General features: G+C 40.5%; 1 protein-coding gene across 1 annotated transcript in view; it reads right to left on the bottom strand.

Moving 5' to 3' along the window:
- Positions 1-1,994: 1,994 nt before the first annotated feature.
- The window catches only part of LOC133056579 (fatty acid desaturase 2-like protein FADS2B), a 39,367-nt gene continuing 14,009 nt past the window's right edge, over positions 1,995-27,352 (bottom strand). Inside the window, exons 3-12 of the mRNA XM_061142000.1 lie at positions 23,247-23,444; positions 20,605-20,706; positions 17,234-17,359; positions 13,025-13,085; positions 10,325-10,401; positions 10,066-10,163; positions 8,560-8,656; positions 6,603-6,682; positions 4,775-4,900; positions 1,995-2,491 (exon numbers count right to left, since the gene is read on the bottom strand). Coding sequence (XP_060997983.1) covers positions 2,431-2,491; positions 4,775-4,900; positions 6,603-6,682; positions 8,560-8,656; positions 10,066-10,163; positions 10,325-10,401; positions 13,025-13,085; positions 17,234-17,359; positions 20,605-20,706; positions 23,247-23,444 — 1,026 coding nt within the window. The 3' untranslated portion in view covers positions 1,995-2,430. The remainder of the gene's footprint in view (positions 2,492-4,774; positions 4,901-6,602; positions 6,683-8,559; positions 8,657-10,065; positions 10,164-10,324; positions 10,402-13,024; positions 13,086-17,233; positions 17,360-20,604; positions 20,707-23,246; positions 23,445-27,352) is intronic.

The following is a 27,352-nucleotide window of genomic DNA, read 5'->3' as shown; positions in this document are numbered from 1 at the left end:
CTATCTGAGTAACCCTTCTGCCAATTTTTCCCAGAACACAGTGCCTCATTCCTTATCTCCTCCCTGAACTCATTTCAGAGGGTGTTGAAGGTCAGCGGCTGCAATGGCTCATAATTTATTGCTTGTAGAGGTAGCAGGCAAGTGCCAGTTTTAAGTTGACACTTCATTTTTCCCCTCCTTCCTATCCTCAGCCCACCCCCTTCCTTCCTTCCTTCCTTCCTTATTCACATCTTTACTGAGCATCTCTGTCATGTGAGGCAGTTCCTACTCTCATGGATGCTGCAGGTTACCGTAGAAGACAAATTATTAAAGTAATTACATAAATGGATGTAAAATTATACCTCTAGTAATTACTACAGAGCTACAGAGTATATCACAGGAGGTCTTGACTCAATAGGGAAGCTTCCCCGAAATTGTTACCAGGCAAAGGGCTCACTGCTTGATGTGCATAAAAGCCAACACTATATATACTCAGTTGTTCAGTCATGTCCAACTCCTTGTGATCCCTTGGACTGTAGACCACCAGGCTTCTCTGTCCATGAGATTTTCCAAGCAAGAGTACTGGAGTGGGTTGCCGTTTTGGCACCAGCTTTTGAGAAGTTTTATTTTTAGGCTAACTGGCAAGGAGATGGGGGCAGGGCTCAAATCTATGTCTTTGATCTGGGGTCTGGTTAAACTTTTATGAATTAGTGGTGGCTGGGTTGGTCTGCAGAAATGCTGATGGAGCAGGTTGCCATCAGTGAGCTTTGGAACATAGTCATCTATGGTAAAATATGGTTCAGGTTTCAACATGGGATCTTCAAGGGCCATGGGCCCTTCACTTCTAAAAGTATTCTGGCATTCAAGTTCCAGCCATGCCCTGATCCTTTGGTTTCCTGGGGGTTGTGGTGGGACCTTTGGTTCTAGGCGTTATTTGAGGTCAATGATTCTCTCTTCTGCACTCACCTTGGCTGCCTGGCTTGCATTTGGTTCTCTTGTCTTTGAAAAAGTGTCAGAGGCTTGTTAGAAACAGAACCAGTTAGGGGTGGTTCTGTGATTCCAGGATTGCAGGTAAGTGGCAACTAACCAGGTGAGGAGTGAGGGCAGGGCTGATGACAGAGCAGTTCAGACACTGGCTTCAGAAGCCAAGACCCTTCAGCAGAAGAGTGTGTGAGCCTGGAGGGAAACCACCTGGGCTGAAGAAGAGGCAAGTAGTATAAGGTGGGGCAGGGCCCATGGGGGAGGACCGATATGTATAGTCTGTTGGCAGTCACCAGGTTTTCATCTTCATTTCAAGAGCCATGGGAGTCTGTTGAAGAACTGCAAGTAGGGCTGTAACATAACTTTCATGAACCACTTGGTATACAGGCATGTCAACACAAGTTCCTGTACCTGATGCCTAGTGAGGCCAAGGAAACTCAAATGGAGTTTGGAGCAGAGAAAAGTTCATTGCACTGCTGTGCCAGGAGAGGAGGTAGCTCAGGCCCTGAAAAGTCTAGACTTCCCAGAAGGATTTTGGCAGAGCAGCTTGTAAGGGCATGTGAGGGGGAGGTCCTGGGGTTTGGGATCAGCCTGTGTACAGTTCTCTGACTGGTTGATGGTGAGGCACAGAGGTTCCCATCCTCAGTTCTTGGTCAAAAAGTAGTTCCTCCTTTTGGGGAGGGGATAGGTTCCTATATGCAAAACAATTCAAGAAATTTGCAACTATTTTCTGGCCCCTCAGAGAGGAGCTAAAGCAGAGGAGGTGCCATGATCACCTTTTGAGGGGAGCTGTTCCCAGGAGGCCCCATAGGGTCCTGCTTGGTTACGGAGACAGAAAGAAGTCTGGCCAATCAAACCATCTTTATTCCTGTGGCCAAAGAGCAGAGGGTGCAAATGATCTGCAGGATGGATAATCTGAATTCTAACCCAGTGCTCAGTGATCTGGGGAGTCATGAAATTTTCAGGCCTTGGGTCTCCTCCTCTGGGGAGATTATTGAACAAGCTGTTAGAAAACAAAAATTCAACTGAGTAAATTTGATGATTTAATTGGCTTTATTCAGTGACATGAATAAAGTTAATCAAATGGGGCTTTGAGAGGCTGGGCAAATGGAAGGCTTTTATTGGAAGAAGGGAGGGGCAAGGAAGCTCTCAGCAAAGTATATTTAGGGCAGACACCTTTTTTGGTGGTGGGGAGAGGATGACAAGGGTTTTATCCTCTTCTTCTTCTGGGCTGGGGGCAAGGATGGAGAAGGGACAAAACACAACAGATTACCTCCTAGATAGCTGATCAAAAAAAATTACAGATAGTTGATCAGAAAATTACAGACAGTTGATTAAAATTACACTTTGGGGAAGGTTGAAACTGCAAGTAAGTCAGGCGTTATAGAGGTTTGGTATCATGACCTTTAGCACAAGTGACACTTTGGGGCCTGAGGCTTCCTCTTTAACACAGACTCACACACATCCACATCATGTTTCTGGATGCTTGTAGTAAGCATCCGTCCAGACGGCTGCAGACTTCTTCAGGGCCCTGCGAGAGGAGCAGACAAAATTGTGAGTAGGTGAGACTAAGGTCAAAGGGGCTACTTCATGGAACATTTGCTTTTTTACTTAATTCAGGGCAACATCATCATTTTCAGCTGTATCTGGAAAATGTCTTTATTTTGCCAGTAGGGTGAGTCAAATACACTGACTTATGTATTAGAATGTGAGTCCACCTTTTCTGGCTTCTCAGGTGGCTCATTGGTAAGAATCCGCCTGCCAGTTCAGGAGATGCAAGAGATGCAGCTTCTATCCCTAGGTTGGGAAGATCCCCTGGAGAAGGAAATGTCAGCCCATTCCAATATTCTTGCCTAGGAAATCCCTTGGACAGAGGAGCCTGGCAGTCTACAGTCCATCACCATTTCTATATGGAAGAGATTGAATTTTTCTTTCAATTATTTTTCTTCTGTACTCCAAAACATCACTTATCCTTTTCTCCATATTAAAAGAAAAATCTCTACTGAGTCTCTACAAGATAAACCATATACATATACCAACCTATCCTGTATCCACCTACCTCTCCTACTTTATAAAGTTAAAGACTTTTCTAGGCTCTGGTGATACAGCTGTGAGTAGGAGTGGTGAGAATCTTTCCACCTGGAGCTCTGGTCTACATTGAGAGATACATATTACATAATTTATTACCCAATATGCTATTAAATCATGATTGTAACAAGGATCAGACATGAAAAGAAACAGGGGCTGTAAGAGCATGTGACAGGTTTAGTCTTGGGGGCAAGGGAGAACTAAGATGGAGAAAAGACCTTTTAGGTGAGCTTGGAGGGTGAATGGAACTTGAGAAGATGACAGGAGGCAGGTGGCAAGTTGGGGGATTAGTCTAGGTAGGAGAAAAGGTGACCAAGGATGTGTCGTGGCAAGGGGCAGCAGCTGAAGGGAGGTCAGGTATTGGGAGGGCAGGAAAGGAGGAGGGCAGTGGTAGAAAGTGAAGATGGGTCATTGTTCAGGGGTCAGATCTGACCAGGTCTAGCCTTGCTGGCTTATTTATTCATTTTAAAAAGATACTCTTGCTTTTCTTTTTCCTAATTTTAAGATAAATTATACAACCAAAGTTTTGGCTGTTAGTTTGACGAGCACAGGATTCTCTAGGGAACTATGAATGCTTCAGGATGAGTATGGATTCTCAGTTCCTATAGGAAGAGTCACCCCTGCCTGTCCCACTGAAAGGTTGTTGTTGAATGATAAGATGCCGGGATTCTTGGCCTCCGGAGGAGACGAATTCAATCTGGGGCCAGAGATGAGGCTGGATCGCTCAGAGCTTTTGTGTAATAAAGTTTTATTAAAGTATAAAGGAGATAGAGAAAGCTTCTGACATAGGCATCAGAATGGGGCGGAGAGCACCCCCTGCTAGTCTTCAGCTGGATGTTATATAGCCACTAGCAGTCTGTTAATGAAAAGAAAGGAATGTCTTAAAACTCAAAATGGCACCAGATAATTCATCCCAGGCCATAAAATGATTGACTTGAATCTTGTAGAAGGGCAGATTACCATACAAATAGTTTCATTTACATAGATTAGGGGAACAATATCTGACTATAACATACCGGTTTGTCAAGTAGGTTGAGCCACTTGGCGAACCAACTTGAAGACAGAGTCTGGGGTACATTAACAGAGCTTAAGACAAACATTTCCATAAGAAAAATGTATTGGTAAACTCAAGGTTTGAGAATAGTTATCTTCAGGTTAAACCAGGTGTCATGGCAACACAGCATTTTAAGAGAAACCTCCTTTTAAATTTGTAGAGAAGGAAAAAAATATCGATAGTTTGTTTCCTCCTGCCGCTTAAGACAGATAAAAATATCTGGCACTTGCAGCCTCTTTCCTCCATTTGGAGACCCCTGGCCTTCCTGCCTGTTACCCACTCACCACCAGACCCTGCAAGCATCTTAGTCTGCAACCCTGGACAAGACAATTTGAGAGTCCCTCCCATTGGTTAAGTTCTAAAGCATATCAAGGCTCTGTGGGTGATACAAAGGCAAATAATAAAGAACCCTGATTTATAAGAAGCTTGAAATTTAGTAGGGCATCAAGGCATTTTCACTAAGAAGTACCCAGAAGGCAGCAGGTAAATGGTAGGAATTACTGTTATCATTTCTGTGTTAGTGTTGCTCCTTATAGAGCCTCATGTCCATGCTGGGCACATGGATGTTCCTTAATAAATAGCCATTGGCTGAATGATTCATAAAGCAGTAAAGAGTCTGGGGACCAGCAGTGAAGGAAAATGAGAGCGGTGGGTTGGAGGGACTGTTATTACCTGGCAATATCTCCAAATGCCTTCAACATGGGCTTATTCACATATTGCAGTCCATGCTTGGCACACAGTGACTTCACCAGAGGTGCCACCTTGTGATAATTATGGCGTGGCATTGTGGGAAACAGACTAGGGAAACACAGAAAGGAGATATAAAACTTCTCAGACCTAAGGAGAAACCCAAAGTTTGCATTCCCCCTTTGCAAAATAAAATGATATCAGCCACGCAGACCCAACCTTGACCTTGCACAATACTTTAGTTCTGGAAAGTTAAAAAACTTGCTGGCAGACTCATCTTATCCTTTAACCCACTACAAGCCTTTTGGGTGGCAAATGTTTAAGAAGAACTAAGAGAATACGTTTTAGCTCCTTCAGCTGTTTATTTTTGGCCTGATCAAATGAAAGTGTACCATTTAGAACTTTCTACCATTTAGAACTACCCAGAGAATTGGAGATACTGAACTGCCCACCCCGCCCCTACTGATCTCTGTCTTAGTCTCTGTCTTTCTAACTTCCTTAGCAAGAATAGATGAATGCATATTAAGTCATGGTAAATAGCTAAAAGTCCTAGGGAAGAAATAGAAGTGAGGAGAGGTGGATTTTTAATTCCAAGTTTTCATTAGTCAACCAGATGACTATCTTGGATGTAAACCTCTCCTTTAATAAAACTGTGAGTAATAATCTTTTTTGTTTGTTTGTTTGTTTGTTTGGCTGAAATTTTCAAGCCCTAATATGAGAAATAGAATGAAAAAAATTCCTTGAACAAATAAAAGTCTTGTTCCTTCTTTGACTATCATAGACTCACATGGTTTAGACAAAGAGAATGTGGAAAGCCTCGTCCCTGATACTCTGGAGAAATTGCCTCTTAATGTTTTAACTTGCATCAAGGCGTGAACTACCCGTTTCCTCTCTGTAACTGACCCATTGATAAAGTATTTACAGATACCATTTAGAAATTGCAGCAGGGACTCCACTTCATTTATTTTGTAAACTTGGCTCTAAAGACACAGATAAGTAAATATTTGAAGTATAGCATAGTTAAGTTTGAACACAAGTTGGTTACCCAAGTGTCCTGATTTTTCTTAGGTTTTGCCAACAAAGCAAATGCAAAGAAACATGCTGCTCATGGGAGGGAGAAGCTGTGCAGAGCCAGCAGCAAATCGTGCCTAAGCCTAATCGTTTTTGGTTTTGTTTTTAAGGAAAATAAAAGGAACCTTAGTTAGGAGATTTATATATATATATATATAACATAGAAGGAAATTAGAATGCCCCCCTTTTTTTTAAGCTATTTTGCATATGTTTTGTAAGCAACAAATTTTTTTGTATAAAAGTCTCGTCACTATTTCTGCTGCTGTTTCTAGAAATGAGCATTGCATTTAATTATCAACCAGATTATTAAAAATTGTATTAAAAAGACCCCAGGACTTCCCTGGTGGTCCAGTGGTTAAAATTCCATGCTCCCAATTCAGGGACATAGGTTCCATCCCTGGTCTGGTAACTAAGATCCCACGTGCAGTTGAGCATGGCAAAAAAAATAAAGACCTCATGTAGAAAAAAAAAAAAAAAAAAGAAATCACCAATTCCTAAGCCCATAGGAATCTGGAAACTGAGTCACTGATACTTTTCCAAGATTTCACTCCATTTACTCGCAATTGTGACACTTCCTTCATTTCTTTCTTCCTTTCTTTATCATTGCTGTTAATCCTTTAGAGAGCCCTGGTTCATTTTTTTCCCTTAAGATGGTGAGTCTACTGCTCCTCCCTGGACTATATGGAGGGCAGTTATTAGTGGCAGCCCTTGCCCTTTATCGTGAACTATTTCTCGTACTCACTGGTGCTCAATTTGGAAGTTCAAGTGCCCAGTGAACCAGTCGTTGAAAAAGGACTGTTCAACATTACAGGTGGCCAAGACCTGCAAAGAAAAAGCTTACGTTAGATGTAAATGAACTCATGTCAAACAAGAGATTTAGTTACTCTTTTAGTTATTCATCATTCAACAAGTGCTGATTGAGTACGCATTTTGTGTAACAAACCATGATGAATAGAAATAAGTCCCAGGTCTCAGGGACCTTATAATTATAAGGGAAATAAGGCATTTTGCTAAGAAGTATAGATAAGGCAATAGATATGAAGAAGTAAATAGGATCTGAGAGGACTAAGTCACTATTTGCCCTCAAATTCAGAAGACTAAGTTATCACGAGTAAGGACTTTGGCAGATGGAAGTGGGATTGTATGACTCTGGTAGAAATTATAGGAGTTTGAATATAATTACCACAGGATAGACTTAAAGGACTTCTAAATGGGGAATAAAGTATACAAGGGCTTTAATCAAGGGTTTTGTGCATAGAAATACATTTATTAATATATACAAGTAGCTTCCTTTTTAATCTAATGTATTTTATTTTATACAAAGACAGACTGAGAAGAAGTTCATGGGATTCTCCAGACTACCTGGAACGCTTATGAATGTGACTTTTATTCAGTGTCTTTCTAAGATTTAATTCTTGTTAGGGTTGTTGCCATTTTGAATGTTATTTTTGCAGATGCTCTATGTCAGGGTTCCTCGAAGTGTATGTTAGAGCACCTTGGGATTCCCTGGAACACTTTCAGGGGATCTTCAAGGTCAAAATGATCCCCATAATACTTCTGAGACAGTATTTGCCTTTTTCATCCTCATTCATGCATGCTTATAGCATGGGTTTTACCAGAGGCTGTTAAACATAGGATGATGTCATCACTCTGATGTTAACCTTTATTGGCTTTAAATTAATTAATAGATACTTTAAAACTCTGTTTCAATTTCAAATACAGTAAGTGTCAGTGGATATATCCTCCAAAAATGAAAGCTCTTTGATGTTCTCAGTAACTTTTAAGAGTGGTTTCTTGACCAAAATGATTGAGAACCACTACTGTGTGGAATGTCCACTGAATCTGGAAATGGGCATGAAGAAGGAAGCAGTATGATGACTGGATTCTCCAGTTTACACAACACAGCCAGTGTCAGGCTTAGGGGGCAATGGTATTCTGCATGGGTGACAAGTCTTTTAATTGTTAACAGCATGTTTGCAGAGAATGCAGAGTCTATTCTCTGGGCCCCACTATCTATACAATGAAATGAGGAGGATTCCAGGGTTCTCCCTTCTGTTATTCTAGGAGTGTGACATTTGTTGAAAGGCTGTATCATGTTGAGGCAGGTTTAGTAAAACTTGCCTGTAAAGTGCCGCACAGTAAATGTTTTAATTCTGCATCACAGCTACACAGTTCTGCTGTTTTAGAATGAAAGCTATCATAGAGAATATGTAATGTATGAGTGTAGCTGTGTTCCAATAAAACTACAAAAACACAGACTGGACTAGATTGGCCCTCTGACTGTAGGTTATTAAGCCTTGGTTAAGAGCAAAGTTTCTGAAATCAAACTGCTGAAGTTTAAAACCTGCTTCTACAGAACTCCCACTGGTCCACTGGTTAAGACTGTGTGCTTAACACAAGTTTGATCCCTGGTAGGATAACTAAGACCTTGCATGTGTGGCCAAATAAATAAATAAAACCTGCTTCTACCACTTATCAGCTGTATGATCTTACACAAGTTATGCAACTTCTTCATACCTCAATTTTCTCATTTGTAAAGTGGGAATACTCTGAGCATGTAGCTACATGTAGCTACATCTAATGTAACTACATGCAAAACAGTTGACGTGCCTGGCAAGCCTCCAATAAATATTATATGAGGTAAGCAGGTGGTAATCAGGATGCTTTGGTGGATGCTTTCCCAAGAACAGCATTATTACCTGAGTGCTAAACCAGTCCTTGTTCTCCTCTTTGCTCATTTTCATTGGTATGTGGCTCATCTGGGTAACATATGCAATCCAGGGACTCTCAAGAAAGCTTTAAGAGAATAAAAGGAAGTTTAGATAATTCCTTGGGGAGTTTCAGTTCCAGTCACTGGGCTTGCATACCCACTGGCAGATCTGGCCAAGCATTAGAGGAAATGGCAGTGACTCAAAGGTTCCAATAAAGTGGTGGTTATTTGATTTTCATCTTTGCAGACCTTTTATATCTGAAGATTACACACCAGGTATCAGTCACAGTCCCTGTCTTGCAGCCTACTGTACCAGAGCAGCATCCCCAGTATTTTCTGTAGGCATTGGTGCAAGGCTCAGAAGATCCTAGATAACTGAAGGTCAGGCTTCCCTGGTGGCTCAGTGGTCAAGATTCCATCTGCCAGTGCAGGAGATCTGGGTTTGATTCCTGGGTCAGGAAGATCCCCTGGACAAAGAAGTGGCAACTGACTCCAGTATTCTTGCCTGTGAAACCCCCAGAGCAGAGGAGCCTGGCAGGCTACAGTCAATAGGGTTGCAAAAGAGTCAGACATAGCGACTAAAGCAACAACAACTTAAAGATATATGCAATGTGATTAAGAGGTTGGCTGTTGTCATCAGATAGAACTGGGTACAAGTTGTGATTTGGCACTGCCACTGCCCTTATTTGCTCTTGAATAAGTGATTTAATTTCTCTGAACTTTAGTTCTCTTACCAGAAAAATGAAATTGATACTATCTACATTGCCTGGTTGTGTATTTTTGACTAATCAAATAAGATAATGCATGTAAAGCCTTTAGCAAATTGCCTGATGCACAGTAGCTACTGTTATGGTTATGAATAGTAATGCAAATGAATAAGGAAGGAATATATTGGGAAGATGAAGAGGATTATTAAGTTTAAAGTCATTCTGATTTGGAGAAAATCTCTAGTCATAAAATAACTTTTTAAAAGACTGGCCTCCTATTATCTTTGGTAAGTATTATGATGTCCAGCTGGATTACAGTTTGAAGGACTTGGTGATCAGGCAGAATGCAATTGTCCTTTGAGAAACATGCAGGTCCACTTAAATGTGGATATTTTTAAGTAAACACATACGCTACTACAAGATTAGTGGTTGCCTGAATTCACAGTTGTGGAACCACATATATGGATAGATGACTGTGGAGCTTGAATATCTTTGGATTTCGGTAATTTAGGTGGGTCCAGGGATTAATCCTCTTCAGATGCTGAGGGATTACTATACTGCAATTGGGAATTAATCACGTGGGAAAAAAGGCAAGATTGGGCAAATTCAGTTTCCAAGAAACTCATTCAACTATTTCATCTGTTTTATCCTACATTTTCTTGGAAATGTCTCAGCTACAAGAATGAGGTCTGGTGTCATAATCTGCTAATCATTGCTAATCATAAATATCAGAAAAAGGTAAGAGGACCATCCGGGTAATAAGAGTAGTAATATTATTGTTTTCTTACTTGATTAAGTATATGAGCCCCATGGTTCCGAAGATTCCATAGAAAGGACCAAATGTGATGAAATAGCGAATGTAAAAGCTGCTGACCCAGGCAATGTCCTGTGGAAAGAAGTGCTTGAAAGTTAAGCTGGTGGAAATAAAACTGGCTAAATCTTATATCCTGGTACTCAAGGAAGCTGCATCTGGAAAGGACCAAGCATTTACATTTTTCCCTTTCTACCAGCCTGATCTAGCTTTAGAGAAGGAATCGAGTTACTCACCTTCCAGTCCCTTCCGTGGTACATCTCTAGAATGGATTTCAGGTTGAAATATACTGGTACAAGAAGGGGGACCCCAACTGAAAACAAAAACAAAACAAGAAGATGGTGAACAAATGAGCAGATATGATTCCTATGCAAGCTAGTGGGAGTTGATCTCCTTAACATTCTACCCCTGGAATATTGCCCCTGAGAAGGGGTGCAAGGTGGAGATCCACAACCACATCCTGGATGCTGCTGGGCTTTTAGAGTCTCTGAGGCTGAATCAGGACTTTGGTTCAAGCTCCCTTAAGGAGACTAGGGAAGCTTTGAAGATCCGAGTCATTCTTGATGAAGGCATCCTGGAAGGGCTTCTGCTCTGAGCTTTTAAGTTTTCTCAAGGTCCCTGGAATCCTTCAATCCTTCACGATCCTTCGTGTTGGACCCTGTCACAACATGTCAAGGTGACAGATACAGAGCTGGCATACTGTGTCTGGCCAAATAGTTATTTGCCTGCATCTCTCCCAGGACCAGTGAAGTTGCTTGGAGCACATAGGAGTCATATGGACAACCTTCAGATTTTGACAACTCTCTCCTTGATCAAACTTGAGTTGGATGCTCTGGACCCCCTTCCTGACTAGGCTTCACATTTGACCTGTAAACTTTCAAAGCCTGTGAACTGTCAGCACAGATGATTTTGTCCACCCTACACACTAAGAGACTTGCACAAATGTTAGAAATCGTTTCTAAGAACAGTTCAGGGCCATGCTCCTGGGATGACTCCAGCCCCCTTAAAATTCTTGAGAAAGTTCAAGACTGTCCAAAGAACTTACTACTTGTTCAGTAGGCTTCTGACCTTCTTTTTATTCAATCATTTGTTAGAAAACTTACAATTATAAAATTCATACTGTGTCCCTCTGGAATGGATTGTCCCTGATCCAGAAATGTCTTTCTCAAGGACATGGGAGTCATCTCTTTGAAGTACAATCGTGGAGGATCGGGCTCTGTCCTGAGGCCTTTGGGAGGGTAAGGAGTTTGACTTTGATAAGCACCAGTGAGAAGACACACATGGCTTAACCACATGACCAGCTTCCCCTCCCTTTATCCTCTTTCCCTAATTTCCTTTAGCATGTCCCAGTGTTTTAAAAGTCTCCCAACTTTCTTTTCTGAGAGTTGAGCTCAGCTTATACTGAAGTACCTTTCCCTACTACAGGAATCTGCATGAAAGCTGTCTCGCCACCTTTAGGAAATGTCAAGCTTCATCTCTCTTTGACGGGTTGAGTAAGACTCATTTGTACCTGCCATACTAAGTTAAAGACATTTGAAAGAAAATGACAAAATGAAACAGCTCCTGAGGATGATGTGGTTTGTAAGCTGGGCATGCTGCAGTGAAGCTACAATATTCATCCATTCCTTGTAAGCTAAGGCTGTATTGTTTTACTACACACAGGAGGAGAGTTCAGACAAGAGACCCCAACAGTTTTTTCTTATGTGAATACACATCTCTCTGGGCTGGAATAGTTCCCTTTCAAACTGGGGCACCAATGTCCTCCACACTTTTCTTGGTCATGAAAGAGAATAACCGCATTAGGAGAAGTCCTCAGAATTCTAGCACAGGAAGAGGCTGCCGTGGTGGTTGAGCCTCATGTCTCAGAAAATGGACTCACAGGCCATCCCGGTCAGGCAGGAGACAGATGACCACTGGTGGCCAATGTTTGGGCGAGCCAGATCATCTGCAACCGTTTCTCCATCTTAACACTGTTGGCATCTTAGGGTCAGATAATTCTTTACTGTTCAGGGCTGTTCTGTGTCCTGTAAGGCATTTCACAACATCCCTGGCTTCTGCCCCATGGATGTCAGTACCATTCTCCCGCTTTCTTGTGATAATCAAAAAAGTATCTATACGGTGTCAAATGTCCCACTGGGGGCAACTATGCTCTTAGGTGAGGACCACTGATCTACAGGAAATGTTTGGAATCTTCCCTAATTTGTGTTTCTTTTACAAATGAGTAAGCATGTTTTAGATGAGCATATTTTGGGGTCCTAATCTTTTCTTTGTGATCTATCATGAGTTTGACTTGGTTAAGAGCAGAACATTTTTGCTTCTAATATTTTCATTGGTATTAGCATTATTCAGCTACCCTATTTTCTCTCAAGCCTAGAACATATCCAGATCTATCTTATATATGTGTGTGTGTGTGCATGTGTGTGTGTGTGTGTGTATCTGTCCACTAAAATACCTTCTCCAGCTGTATGTAAGCTGTGGGAACAGTCAACTTTCTTCCACACAGAAGCTCTGCAGGTGACTTTTATTCATGAGACTCTACCTACAGTCAGTGCTTGAGCATTCTTTTCCTATTTTTCCTCCCTATCCATATACCACTATCCTTTTCTTCTTCATAAGTATTGTATTTATCCAGGACGAGAATCACAGATACCAGACCCCTTGATTGGCATCCTGCCTCCCATCCTTCTTGGAACATCTCCTTCCTTGTACAGTAGCCAGAGTGATGAGATGCCCATTAAGAATGCCTAATCTCTCTTCTATTTTCCTTTTCAGATTTCACCCAGGTAAGTCTGAAATAAAGCATGCTGCTTTTTTGAGGCACAACAAGACATGGGATCGTCTCTCTGTGGGAGGATTTCAGTCATGCCTTCTGGTTTGACAACAGTTTGCTTCAAGGAAACGGGAAGATAAGGATTGTGGCTCCCTGTGTGACTCACCCATGCAGAAGTACAGGTGCTGCTTCTCGTAGTTGATGTATTTGATTTTACTGTTGCCATACTGAATGGAGAGAAAATAAAACTAAAGTAAGAACAATATAGACTTCTGTTATTATACTCAAGGTCATGTGTGTGTGTGTGCCCATGCGTGTGTGTGTGTGTGTGTAGAATCTCTATAGAAAGAGCCATCTGGTCAGAGTTCATTTACTGTCAAACTGAAGCCACTGAAGAACCAGAACTGAAGGGGGAGGAAATACTGTGGTGCCTTTTTCTTTATTTAAATGTGGGCAATTCTTGCAGGGGTGGCTTATTCCATTTGACTTCAGGGATTGTGATTGTTTATTATTATATCCATGGGAGCCATTTTGAAATTTTTGTCCTGGTGTGGAATGGAACAGTGATTGAGGAGAAATATTTCTGATAAGTTTTCAAGGTCTTTTTCAACCTATATGCTTAGAATTCTGCTTGAAGCTCAGGCTACTTGTATCCATTCATCCATTTAACAGATATTTGTTGAATGGTTGTGTTATAAAACACATAGTCATAACCTCTAATATCTACTTCATCTTTCCTCCTTTAAGTCCATCGTGGATCTCATCCTGTGATTTACTCATTTTTAAGGCATGATAATATATAATCTTACCACTGGAAATTTGAGTCATTTTCCAGGGGTCTTCTTAGTTAACTTAGTCTGTACCCAAATGCACAAGGGCAGCAAATATCTTGAGAGGAGGCATAGAAGTAATGGTTTATCTCTATTACCTAAGAGACACTTAATAAACGTCTAGCTGAAGTAATTAGTGAATGAATGATAATTCAAATCTCTATAATTTTACCATATGTTCAGTCAGTTAAAACACTGTGAGCCAAAAAATAACAACAACAACAACAACAACAACAACAACAACACTGTGAGCCATGTTTGATTTTTGCCTTTCCTCTTCTTTTAATACTTTCCCTTCTACATATTTCTTCTGTTATTTGGATATTAGACTTGACCTTTCTTTCTCTTACTATCATGAATAAAAATAATATTCATGGTGACAAAATAATGATAGTCATTTACAGTTACTCCCATCTGGATTTAAGTGGTAGGAAACTACAAACAAAGCTAGTGGAGGGGATGGAATTCCAGTTGAGCTATTTCAAATCCTGAAAGATGATGCCAGGAAAGTGCTGCACTCAATATGGCAGCAAATTTGGAAAACTCAGCAGTGGTCACAGGACTGGAAAAGGTCAGTTTTCATTCCAATCCCAAAGAAAAGAAATCCCAAAGAATGCTCAAACTACCACACAATTGCACTCATCTCACACACTAGTAAAGTGATGCTCAAATTCTCCAAGCCAGGCTTCAGCAATACGTGAAATGTGAACTTCCAGATGTTCAAGCTGGTTTTAGAAAAGGCAGAGGAACCAGAGATCAAATTGCCAATATCTGCTGGATCATCAAAAAAGCAAGAGAATTCCAGAAAATCATCTATTCCTGATTTATTGACTATGCCAAAGCCCTTGACTATGTGGATCACAATAAACTGTGGAAAATTCTGAAAGAGATGGGAATACCAGACCACCTGACCTGCCTCTTGAAAAACCTGTATGCAGCAGGTCAGGAAGCAACAGTTAGAACTGGACATGGAACAACAGACTGGTTCCAAATAGGAAAAGGAGTACGTTAAGGCTGTATATTGTCACCCTGCTTATTTAACTTATATGCAGAGTACATCATGAGAAACACTGGGCTGGAGGAAGCACAAGCTGGAATCAAGATTGCCAGGAGAAATATCAATAACCTCAGATATGCAGATGACACCACCGTTATGGCAGAAAGTGAAGAGGAACTAAAGAGCCTCTTGATGAAAGTGAAAGAGGAGAGTGAAAAAGTTGGCTTAAAGCTCTACATTCAGAAAACTAAGATTATGGCATCCTGTCCCATCCCTCCATGGCAAATAGATTGGGGAATAGTAGAAACAGTGGCTGACTTTATTTTCCTGGGCTCCAAAATCACTGCAGATGGTGATTGCAGTTATGAAATTAAAAGACACTTACTCCTTGTAAGGAAAGTTATGACCAACCTAGACAGCATATTAAAAAGCAGAGACATCAATTTGTCAACAAAGGTCCATCTAGTCAAGGCTATGGTTTTTCCAGTGGTTATGTATGGATGTGAGAGTTGGACTATACAGAAAGCTGAGCACCAAAGAACTGATGCTTTTGAACTGTGGTGTTGGAGAAGACTCTTGAGAGTCCCTTGAACTGCAAGGAGATCCAACCAGTCCATCCTCAAGGAAATCAGTGCTGGGTGTTCATTGGAAGGACTGATGTTGAAGCTGAAATTCCAGTACTTTGGCTATCTCATGTGAAGAGCTGACTCATTTGAAAAGACCCTGTTGCTGGGAAAGATTGAGGGAAGGAGAAGGGGACGACAGAGGATGAGATGGTTGGATGGGATCACCGACTCAATGGACATGGGTTTGGGTGGACTCTCGGAGTTGGTGATGGACAGCGATGCCTGGCATGCTGCGGTTCACACGGTCACAAAGAGTTGGCTGCTACTGAGCGACTGAACTGAACTGAAACTTGAAAGAGGGAGTTGGTGGGAAATTTTGGAGGGTTGGCTAATATAGGTGAAGGGTTGATTTTTGAGTATTGTTCCAAAGGAGAAGTCTAACTTTTCCAGAGTATGAACACAGGACCTGGCCCCTACAGGATTTAATTAATACTTGTTGAAGGAATGAATATTTGAAAAACGTGGTACAAACTGACAGTAAAATGGGAAGAACAGAAATGTTTAGGGCTTATCCTTATTAGTTTTGTTGTGAAACAATTGAATTTTAGAGATTAAATGATTTTAAGTAATGTGTTGTGCAGTTGCTTTGAAGTTAAAGTATACAGAAACCTAAGGCTCGAGGAATATGTCTCTAGAATGGTGGAGAAGTGATGATGTCTCCATCCTCTGTGAAGAGGCAGCATGTGAACTGGATACAGTTCTATGGAAGACACTTCTGGGGGGAGTCAGGCTGCCTCATGAACTCCAGTGAGACAAATCTCCATTGCTTTGAGGGAATGAGGAGAGAAGTCAAAATATCATAAGTTTAGTGATCAGCCGAGGAGTTCACAGGGATTCCCTGGTGGCTCAGACTGTAGAGAGTCTGCCTGAAATGTGAGAGACCCTGGTTGGATCCCTGGAGAAGGAAATGACAACCCACTCCAGTATGATTGCCTGGAAAATCCCATGGGTGGAGGAGCCTGGTGGGCTACAGTTCATAGGGCCTCAAAGAGTCAGACATGACTGAGCGACTTCACTGCAGGAGTTCGCAAACTTTAGAGAGCTCTGACTTGTTTGTGGAGTCATGGTGAAGAACAACTGAGTGAAGACTACAAGCTTTCTTTCTTTCTTTATATCTCGACAGGAGACTTTTTCTCCTAATTGGAAGAAGGTTGTCTTCCCAAACTGGGAAAACCTATTTTCAGAAAGTTGCACAATTCTGGTTACCACAAAGTCCACACAGCAACTGACCAAGCTACACTCCTTTGTTGTTAGAAAGCTCCTAAATTCTTCCAGAAGGAGATAGAACCACTGCCTAAGCACTTAATTCTCAGGATCCATCATTTCCTCTCGAGGAAGGATACCTTTCTGGGTTATCCTTATACCTTCTATGTTGAAAGCAGACTCTAAAAATCTTGGTAATAATCCTTCCATGCTGGTTTTTAAGCTGAGGTTTAAGAAAGTCAACAGCTGAGACATTCTGGAGTTTGTCTTCCTTTTTCTGTTGCTTAAGAGGTCTGAATTAGAGGTGAGGTCCTAAGTGTATTATGAGGCATTTGAGCTTAGTTTCATGTGTAAATGAACCAAAATGAACATAGAAGTAAAAATAACAACTTAGTTTCTTCCAACAGCTATAATTAGTTGACATATGTAGACGTTTTGTGATTTAGCACTTGTTGAGTGTTCTGCCATGCCTTCTATGAGTGATTAAGCCCGAAAGACTTTTAAGATCATTTAGTCATTAATTTCACATTTTATTCTTTCTTTCAAAACCAGATTCACTTATTTAAAATCTATATCGTGGACTTAAAAGAAGAAGAGATGCTCTGAAATCATGCTTGAAGTCAGAATCTCCAGCCTGATCTCCTCAAGACAAAGGTGTAGACCTTTCCAAGAACGACTTCCTGAAACACTTCTCTAGTGCTTAGGATTTCTAAACATACCTTGACAGGTTGTAAATCTCCAATAACAAAAAGTGGGCCTACATCAATATCTGGGTCTTTGGGGTAGATGTTTGTTTTGACATGATGTTGGAAGTGCCGGTTATTCCACCATTTTGCAGATAAGCCCTGAGGAGAAGAGAACATTCATTAGCTGCAAGATTTCTCTCCTGAAATATCTTTCATTATCAGAGTTTTCCAAAACTAAAGAAAAACAACCCTAAATATTCATTGGAAAGACTGATGCTGAAGCTGAAGCTCCAAAATACTGGCCACCTGATGTGAAGAGCCAACTCAATGGAAAAGTCCCTGATCCTGGGAAAGATTGAAGGCGGGAGGAAAAGGGGATGACAGAACATGAGATAATTGAATGGCATCACTGACTCAATGGACATGAGTCTGAGCAAACTTTATGAACTGATGAAGGACAGGGAAGCCTGGTGTGCTGCATTCATGGGGTCAGAATGAGTTGGACATGACTAGCTCATGAATAGTAATAATCAGAGTTTTCTGCCTACATCTCCAAAGTTTAATTAAGATATGGATTCCTGGAACATGCTGTCCCTCATGCCTGGGTCACAGCATGATTCTTTGGCTAGAGGTTTTAAAAGCCTACCAGCAAATAATTATCTTATCCAGGAACACAAATTCCAGCGTAAAACAACTCCTGATAATGAAGAAGAATAAAAACCGTTGAAATGTCTTTCCATCTTTCTTTTTATTGCCCTCCTTTTAAAAAGAAATATGAAATAGGTAGAGCAGAGAGTACACTTCTCATTTTATAAATAAAGAATCTTCAGCTCTAAAACTAATTAGTTCTGGGAAGGAAATGGCCCCAGGGTTCCTACTTCAATGAATATTTTAAAGAGTTATGGGTCTGAAGTCATCTCCTATGGGGGCTTGCCTCTGATCATCACATGTTCAAGCGTCAATGATCTCATTAAATATAAGTGACAATAAAAGCATTTTAGTTGATGCCGAGCTCATGTCACCTCTGATTAAGTTGTTTGGGATTTTCTATCTTTCAGTGAATATCTGAACGTTTTAACAGAGAAAAGGATTTGGAAGCACATCAACTTAGTTGCATCCACTGGGTGTATAAATGTTTCTGTGTGGTTTGGGAAAATTATCTACCCTTTGATGTTCAACTTCATCTTCAGTAAATATAGTATAATATAATGACATTTACCTGTATGGGTTGTGTGAAGAGACATGAGATGCTGTAAGTAGAATGCTGGCATATTGAGATATTCAATTTCTCTTCTCTTCCTCTATTATGTTAATCATTTATAGAAAAATAAGCAATAGTCATAGTTTTTATTGCATATTTGACATCTCTCAAAAATTGATTAACACGTATTTTAGATCTGCAGTGCTCAGTAGAGTAGCCATTATCTATGTGTGGCCACTGAGCATCTGACCACTCAAATTGAGGCAGGCCGTGTAAGTATATAATACATACTAGATTCAAAGCCTCAGAATGAAAAAAGAAATGTAAAATATATTAATAATTTTTGTATTTCTTTCATGTTAAAGTGAAAATATTTGGAATATATACAGGAGTAATAATGTTGGAAGAGGGTGTTTTCTGTGACAGGCCAGTGTGTTCTCTTGGCAAAATTCTTTTGGCCTTTGCCCTGCTTCATTCTGTACTCCAAGGCCAAAGTTGCCTGTTATCCCAGGTGTCTCTTGATTTCCTACTTTTGCATTCCAGTCCGCTATAATGAAAAGGGCATCTTTTTTGGGTGTTAGTTCTAGAAGGTCTTATAGGTCTTCATAGAACCATTCAACTTCAGCTTCTTTGGCATTAGTGTTTTGGGGAAAGACTTCGATTACTGTGATATTGAATGGTTTGCCTTGGAAATGAAAGAGATCATTCTTTCATTTTTGAGATTGCATCCAAGTACTGCATTTTGGACTCTTTTCTTGACTATGATGGCTACTTCATTTCTTCTAAGGGATTTTTGCCCACAGTAGTAGATACAATGGTCATCTGAATTAAATTCACCCATTCCAGTCCATTTTAGTTCACTGATTCCTAAAATGTCGATGCTAACTCTTGCCATCTTCTGTTTGACCACTTCCAATTCTCCTTGATTCATGGACCTAACATTCCAGGTTCCTATGCAATATCGCTCTTTACAACATTGGACTTTACTTCCACCACCAGTCACACCCATAGCTTGGTGTTGTTTTCACTTTGGCTACATCTCTTCATTCTTGCTGGAGTTATTTCTCCACTCTTCTCCAGTAGCATATTGGATACATACCGACTTGGGAGTTCATCTTTCACTGTCATATCTTTTTGCCATTTCATACTGTTCATGGGGTTATCAAGGCAAGAATACAGAAATGGAGTACAAAATGAAGCAGGGCAAAGGCTAGCAGAGTTAGCTAGACTTGGATTACTGTGATACTGAATGGTTTGCCTTGGAAATGAACAGAGACCATTCTGTCATTTGGTTTCTCACCAAATCCTAGAACATCATAGAAAAGCTGAGATCCAGCTGAAGTCCTAATTTTAGAGATGAGAACTCTGAGAGCCAGAGATAGAATCTTACTGTCAGAATCTGTCAGAACTATCAGAGCCAGGGCTGAAACCGACTGTCATCAATCCTTGTACTGTTATCAGGTTTCCACCCATGGTTCCATTCCTCCATCCATCCCTTCATGCATTCCACACATGCTTATGGAAGGCCTACTGCGTGTTAGGCACTCTGCTAGGCGCTGCATTTCAGGGGTGCATAGGGCAGTGTGCCTGTCCTCCTGGAGCATATGTGAGGAAGATAAGACCAACTGCCCTGCTTTTTCCGGCAGTCTGGGTTTTGCAACCCTCAACTCTTAAACGGAGCCATCTAACTTTCCTTGGTTTCTCTCTTTTGTTAAACTTTTCTCTATTCTGCATCTTTTGTTTTATTTATACATAGTCCTCCCAGGGCTAAAATGGTTGGCTGGATTCCCCTAGCCCCCCAGAGGTACATGTCCGGATCCCTTCTAAGAATATCCCTACTCATGACTTTGTAGGGTATATCTCCTGAGAGGTGTTTCTTTAGTGGTGTACCAGGGATTGGGCCAAATAGTTTATTGGCTAAGAAAAAAACAGAACTTCTTAATAAAAATAAACCTTTCCTCCTAAACAGTTAAAATTCTAATTTTAGCATATATGTTATAATGTTATGTTATATATATATATATATATATATATATGTATATATGTATATATATATATATACTTATATATATTCACTACATTGTTTGTATATTTACATTTACTTTTGGGGTGTGTGCTAAAAATTTTTGCTGATAAGCATATGTAGAAACCACTGCTTAGGGAAATGACTTTCAGAATCCCATCATTGCCCTAGAACATTTACCTGGATATGACCCATCACAAATGTTTGCATCAGGCGGTTCCACTTGGACTTCTTAAACATGGATAGGTGTCCCATGTCATGTTGCAGAAATGAACCCTGAGCCTGGAAGAGACAAGGTTGCAGTCAGAGAAGCTGACAAGGAAAGAAGAAAGCAGTAAGTGAGCCCGCTGGTAGGTTCGGGAACCCATGAGAACAGTGGAGATCTCTGTATCTGTCACACTTGCTGAGTGCTTTCCCGTCCCTGCACCTTTGCACAGGTGGCTCTCTAAGCCTAGAATGTTCTCTCTACTGTCAGAATCGTCCAGTGTGGAATGGAAGGAGGATGCCTTTGGAGTCAGGCTGACTAGGGCTCTGAACTGCCTTCACCACTTTACAAGTTATACAACTCTTGGCAAGCTAGTTGGTGGCTCTGAACTCAGTTCTTTGTCTGAGAAGCAGGGATTATAACATTATACCTTGCTCATTCAGCTGTCTTGCAGGCAAAATACATGTAAAATTCCTGATAATCCTAAGCAGTCAAAGAAGTATTTGTTTCCTTTCTTGATTCCAAAAGTTGCTTCTCAAAGAATAAAGCAAGTTGACTTTTCAAGAAAAAAATTAGCATATAAAATTTTGTAATTAACATTGATGTTAATTCTCCATGAAACCATCCCCAATTGCCTCAATTAGAATTAGATGCCTCTTTCTGCTCCAAGAGCGCATGCTTGTTTCTTTCCCTTCTGCCTTGTATCTTGTCTAGGTATTTAAATGACCATCTCCTCCACTGGATGACTGCTGCCCAAGTGCAGAGTCAGGTGCATTTCCCTTTGTGTCCACAATGCAGTGTTGTGGGCATAGAAGGCCCTCTTCAGAAGTCTGTGCTTCATTCAAAGGATTTATCAATTGCCCTGCTACACGCCAGTTGCTGATTGCCATTTCTGCAGAATCCATGATCCTATTATCATGTAATAATAAATAGACTCTCTTCATAGACTGATGTATTGATAAGTATTGGTGAAGTGAAGCTTTTGGCTAGGGTCTCAGGGAATTTTTTTTAAAAATACATATTATATATATAACATTTTAAATAGACTCTTTTATTATTAAACAGCATGTATAAATAGTGAATACACACACACACACACACACACACATATATAGATACATACATATAGGTATGAATTAATGCCGGGAGAAATATCAATAACCTCAGATATGCAGATGACACCACCCTTATGGCAGAAAGTGAAGAAGAACTAAAGGGCCTCTTGATGAAAGTGAAAGAGGAGAGTGAAAAAGTTGGCTTAAAGCTCAACATTCAGAAAACTAAGATCATGGCATCTGGTTCCATCACTTCATGGGAAATAGATGGGGAGACAGTGGAAACAGTGTCAGACTATTTTTTCGGTCTTCAAAATCACTGCAGATGGTGATTGCAGCCATGAAATTAAAAGACGCTTACTCCTTGGAAGGAAAGTGATGACCAACCTAGATAGCATATTAAACAGCAGAGACATTACTTTGTCAACAAAGGTCCATCTGGTCAAGGCTATGGTTTTTCCAGTGGTCATGTATGGATGTGAGAGTTGGGCTGTGAGGAAAGCTGAGCACTGAAAAATTGATGCTTTTGAACTATGGTGTTGGAGAAGACTCTTGAGAGTCCCTTGGACTGCAAGGAGATGCAACCAGTCCATCCTAAAGGAGATCAGTCCTGGGTGTTCATTGGAAGGACTGATGTTGAAGCTGAAACTCCAATACCTTGGCCACCTCATGCAAAGAGTTGACTCATTGGAAAAGACCCTGATGCTGGGAGGGATTTGGGGGCAGGAGGAGAAGGGGACGACAGAGGATGAGATGTCTGGATGGCATCACTGACTTGATGGGCAAGAGTTTGAGTAAACTCTGGGAGTTGGTGATGGACAGGGAGGCCTGGTGTGTTGCGATTCACGGGGTTGCAAAGAGTCAGACACGACTGAGCGACTGAACTGAACTGAACTGTATGTGGGGCTTCCTTTCTTCATGGTGGCTAAGACGGTAAAGAATCTGCTTGTAATATGAGAGACTCGGATTTGATCCCTGGGTCAGGAAGATTCCCTGGTAAAGGGAATGGCAACCTATTCCAGTATTCTTGTCTGAATAAATCCATGGACAGAGGAGCCTGGGGGTTACAGTCCACGGGGTCTAAAATGATTGGAAACAACTGAGCGATTAAAAAGAAAACAAAATAAGTTCACGTATGTGCATATAGTCTTAATAAAAATCATTGAACAACCATTGAAAATGTTGGTTTTTTTAATGAATGAAAGATAAAGGCAAAGGTTACATGGTCTAGAACGGAACTTCAGTTACTGACATTGTGTGGATACTATTGGGCAAAGGGTAGCAACTGTCAAGGATATTTACCACATGCCAGTGTCTGTGCTAGGCACTCTACAGAGTAACTTGTTTAGTTCTCCTGAGAATATCTTCATAAAAAAATCATTACCCCGTGTTACAGATGAGAGAACTGGGGCCCAGTGGGTTTTGATAACTTGCTGGTGTCAGACACTGATGAGTAGCTTGCCAGGAAGTGCCAGGCAGCCGCTGACACCAGTTTAAAGAGGGAAGAAAAAATTCTGAGGCTTCCCATAGAGCCGCTGCCTGGGCTTAGGACACCTACTTACCTGAGCAACCGTGAGAAGAAGAGAAATGAGCATTGTGATAAGCCAGCCATTGCCAAAATGCCACACTATTATCCAAGCCAGGGCTTCCAAAATCAAGACCTGGGCGAAGTGAAGGGAGAAGAACCCCAGGTTGGCATTGAACATATTCATGGTCTCTAATGTCCTCCGCAGTTCTTGGAAATCTTCCACCAACTGGGACTGTGAGATAAACATGCAAGAAAGGAATTAGTTCCTTCAGTGGAGAGGGAGTACAGATGAACATAATTATTAATCTATTTTAATAATTAAATCTATGATGCTTTAATTTTATGAATATACATTTATTTATTTAATAAGTATAATTATGCATAATTTAAACAAAAAAAAATCTTAAAAAATTAACAGAAGCAAAATGCTTAAAATAAGTTACAAAATTTTTTTTTTCTGGAGAAGAGGCAGATGAGTAGTCATTTGTAAAGTGTCCTCAAATTGTTATGGGACTTATACTTTTTTTTTGGGGGGGGTGGGGGGTTTCAATGAAGAGATACATATCTCTAACAATTCTCTTTTTAAAACTTATTAATTAAAAATTTTTTGATGCAGATCATTTCTTTGGAAGTCTTTATTGAATTTGTGACAATATTGATTTTATTTTATGGGTTTTTTTTTTTTTTTTTTGGCTGTGAGGCATGTGAGATCTTGGTTCCCTGATGAGGGATCAAACTTACACCCACTGCATTGAAAGGAGAAGTCTTAATGACTGGGCTGCCAGGGAAACCCCCCAAAAGTAGTTTTCTACTTTTCAAAACAAAGAGTTTTATTGACATGTAGGTGATGAACAATGTTGCATTGGTCTCAGGTATACAGCAAATGATATATATGTGTGTTTATATACACATATTGTTTCTTCAGAGTCTATTCCATTCTAGACCATTATGAGATACTGAATATAGATCCCTGCCAAACAGTAGGTTTTTGTTGTTTGTCTGTTTTATATGTAGAAGTGTGTATCTATTAATAATAGTTGCCTTTTTAAATCAATGTGTTGTTTGATCTCTGATTATACTTTGGGGAACTTTGCTATCTACATGGATCTGTGTTACTTTCTATGTTATCAGCTGATAACATAGATAAGTAGCTGGCTTATCACAATATTCATTTCTTTTCTTCTCATGGTTGCTCAGGTAAGTAGGTATCCTAAGCCCAGGCAGTGGCTTTATGACTGGCATATCAATATGCCAGTCTTTAGCATGTGCAAAAGACTTCTTTATGAATGACAGAGTTCACTTAGATTAGCTCAAAGGATGAATGTCCTGTGAGATGCTCACAAGCTCTACAGGAATAAGACAGGGTCTCCTGTGTTATTAGTGTGTGTGTCCATTGGTTGGAGGAGTCCTGATTCTGTGTAGATGTACTGTGCTTATGTATGTAGGTCAAGTGCTAGCACTGATTTACAAACTTGCACATCATACTCAAGAGTCAGTGAAAGGCCTGGGAAGAAATATCTTCTTAGCTTAATGACTATAATGGGTTTGAAACTCAGACTGTTGAGAAAGTGACCAGGGTATAACAATGAAAACTGGATTGTTCAGATGTAAAAGAGAAGAGAACTTTGAAATAATAATAAAAAAAGAGCTATGAATATAATCCTAGAAGCAAGAAAATTCATTTAAAAATTCACTGATAAAACTTTTAAATGATCCAATCCCTGAGAAAAGTCTGGATGGTCTCATCTCTAGAGGCCCCATGAACATCAGAATTCTGGTGGCCATAGATAACTTTAATAGATCACACAAGTGTGCTAGTCAACATAAGAGTCTGAAATACAGTACTTGGGTGCAAAATAAAAAATGAAAGATGATTTCTGTTCATTCCCAAGGGAAACCATTCAATATCAGAGTAATCCAAGTCTGTGCCCTGACCACTAATGCTGAAGAAGTTGAAGTTGGATGGTTCTCTGAAGACCTACAAGAACTTCTAGAATTAATAGCAAAAAAGATGTCTTTTTCATCATCAGTTCAGTTCAATCAGTTGTGTCCAACTCTGTGACCCACGCTAGGCTTTCCTGTCCATCACCAACTCCTGGAGCTTAATCAAACTCATGTCCATTTATTCAGTGATGTCATCCAACCATCTCATCCTCTCTTGTCCCCTTCTCCTCCGCCTTCAATCTATCCCAGCATCAGGGTCTTTTCAAATAAGTCAGTTCTTTGCATCAGGTGGCCAAAGTATCGTACTTTCAGCTTCAGCATCAGTCCTTCCAATGAATATTCAGGACTGATCTCTTTTAGGATGGACTGGTTGGATCTCCTTGCAGTCCAAGAGACTCTCAAGTGTCTTCTCCAACACCACAGTTCAAACGCATCAATTCTTCAGTGCTTAGCTTTCTTTCATCATAGGGGATTGGAATGCAAAAGTAGGAAGTCAAAAGATACCTGGAGTAACAGGTATGCCTGTTACAAAGTAACAAGCTTTGCCTTGGAGTACAAAAGGAAGCTGGGCAAAGGCTAACAGAGTTTTTCCAAGAGAACTAACTAGTCATGACAAACACCCTCTTCCAACAACGTAATAGATGACTCTACACATGGACATCACCAGATGGTCAATACCGAAATCACATTGATTATATTTTTTGCAGCCAAAGATGGAGAAGCTCTATATAATCAGCAAAAACATGACTGGGAGCTGATTGTGGTTCAGATCATGAATTCCTTATTTCAAAATTCAGACTTAAATTGAACAAAGTAGGGACAACCACTAGGCCATTCAGGTATGACTTGAGGGAAATCCCTTGCAGTTATACAGTGGAAGTGAGAAATAGATTCAAGGTATAAGATCTGACAGACAGTGCCTGAAGAACTATGGACAGAGGTTCATAACATTGTACTGGAGGTAGTGATTAAAATCATCCCCCTGGAAAACAAATGCAAAATGGCAAAGTGGTATCTGAGGAGGCCTTACAAATAGCTGAGAAAAGAAGAGAAGTGAAAGGCAAAGGAGAAAAAGAAAGATATACACATCTGAATGCAGAGTTCCAGAGAATAGCAAGTAGAGATAAGAAAGCTTTCCTCAGTGATCAGTGCAACGAAATAGAAGAAAAAAATAGAATGGGAAAGACTGGAGATCGCTTCACAAAAATTAGAGATACCAAGGGAAAATTTCATACAAAGATGGGCACAATAAGGGACAGAAACCATATGGACCTAACAGAAGCAGAAGATATCAGGAAGAGGTGGCAAGAATACACAGTAGAACTATACAAAAAAGATCTTAATGATCCAGATAACCATGATGGTGTTGTGATCACTCACCAAGAGCCAGACATGCTGGAGTGTGAAGTCAAGTGGGCCTTAGGAAGCATCACTAACAACAAAGCTAGTGGAGGTGATGGAATTCCAGCTGAGTTATTTCAAATCCTAAAAGATGATGCTGTGAAAGTGCTGCACTCAATATGCCAGCAAATTTGGGAAACTCAGCAGTGGCCACAGGACTTGAAAAATCAATTTTCTTTCCAATCCAAAAGAAAGGCAATGCCAAAGGATGTTCAGACTTCTGCACAATTGCACTCATTTCACACAATAGCAAAGTAATGCTTAAAATTCTCCAAGCTAGGCTTCAACAGTATGTGAACTGAGAACTTCCAGATGTACAAGCTCAATTAAGAAAGGCAGAGGAACCAGCAATCAAATTACTAACATCTGTTGTATCACAGAGAAAGCAAAAGAATTCCAAAAGACATCTACTTCTGCTTCATTGACTATGCTAAAGCCTTTGACCATGTGGATCACAACAAACTGAGGAAAATTCTTCAACAGGTGGGAATACCAGAATGCCTTATCTGCCTCCTGAGCAACCTGTATGCAGGTCAAGAAGCAACAGTTAGAACTGGACATGGAACAATGGAGTGGTTCCAAATTCGGAAAGGAGTACATCAAGGCTGTATGTAATCACCCTGCTTATTTAACTTCTATGCAGAGTATATAATGCGAAATGTCAGGCTAGATGAAGCAGAAGCTGGAGCCAAGATTGCTGGGAGAAATATCAATAACCTCAGATATGCAGATGACACCACCCTTACGGCAGAAAGTGAAGAGGACCTGAAGAGCCTCTTGTTGAAGGTGAAAGAG

The sequence above is a fragment of the Dama dama genome, chromosome 1 (genome assembly GCF_033118175.1).
Source record: "Dama dama isolate Ldn47 chromosome 1, ASM3311817v1, whole genome shotgun sequence".
Classification (NCBI taxonomy): Eukaryota; Metazoa; Chordata; class Mammalia; order Artiodactyla; family Cervidae; genus Dama; species Dama dama.
Note: the sequence above shows the minus strand (reverse complement) of the source record. Positions and strands in the feature narration are given on the sequence as shown.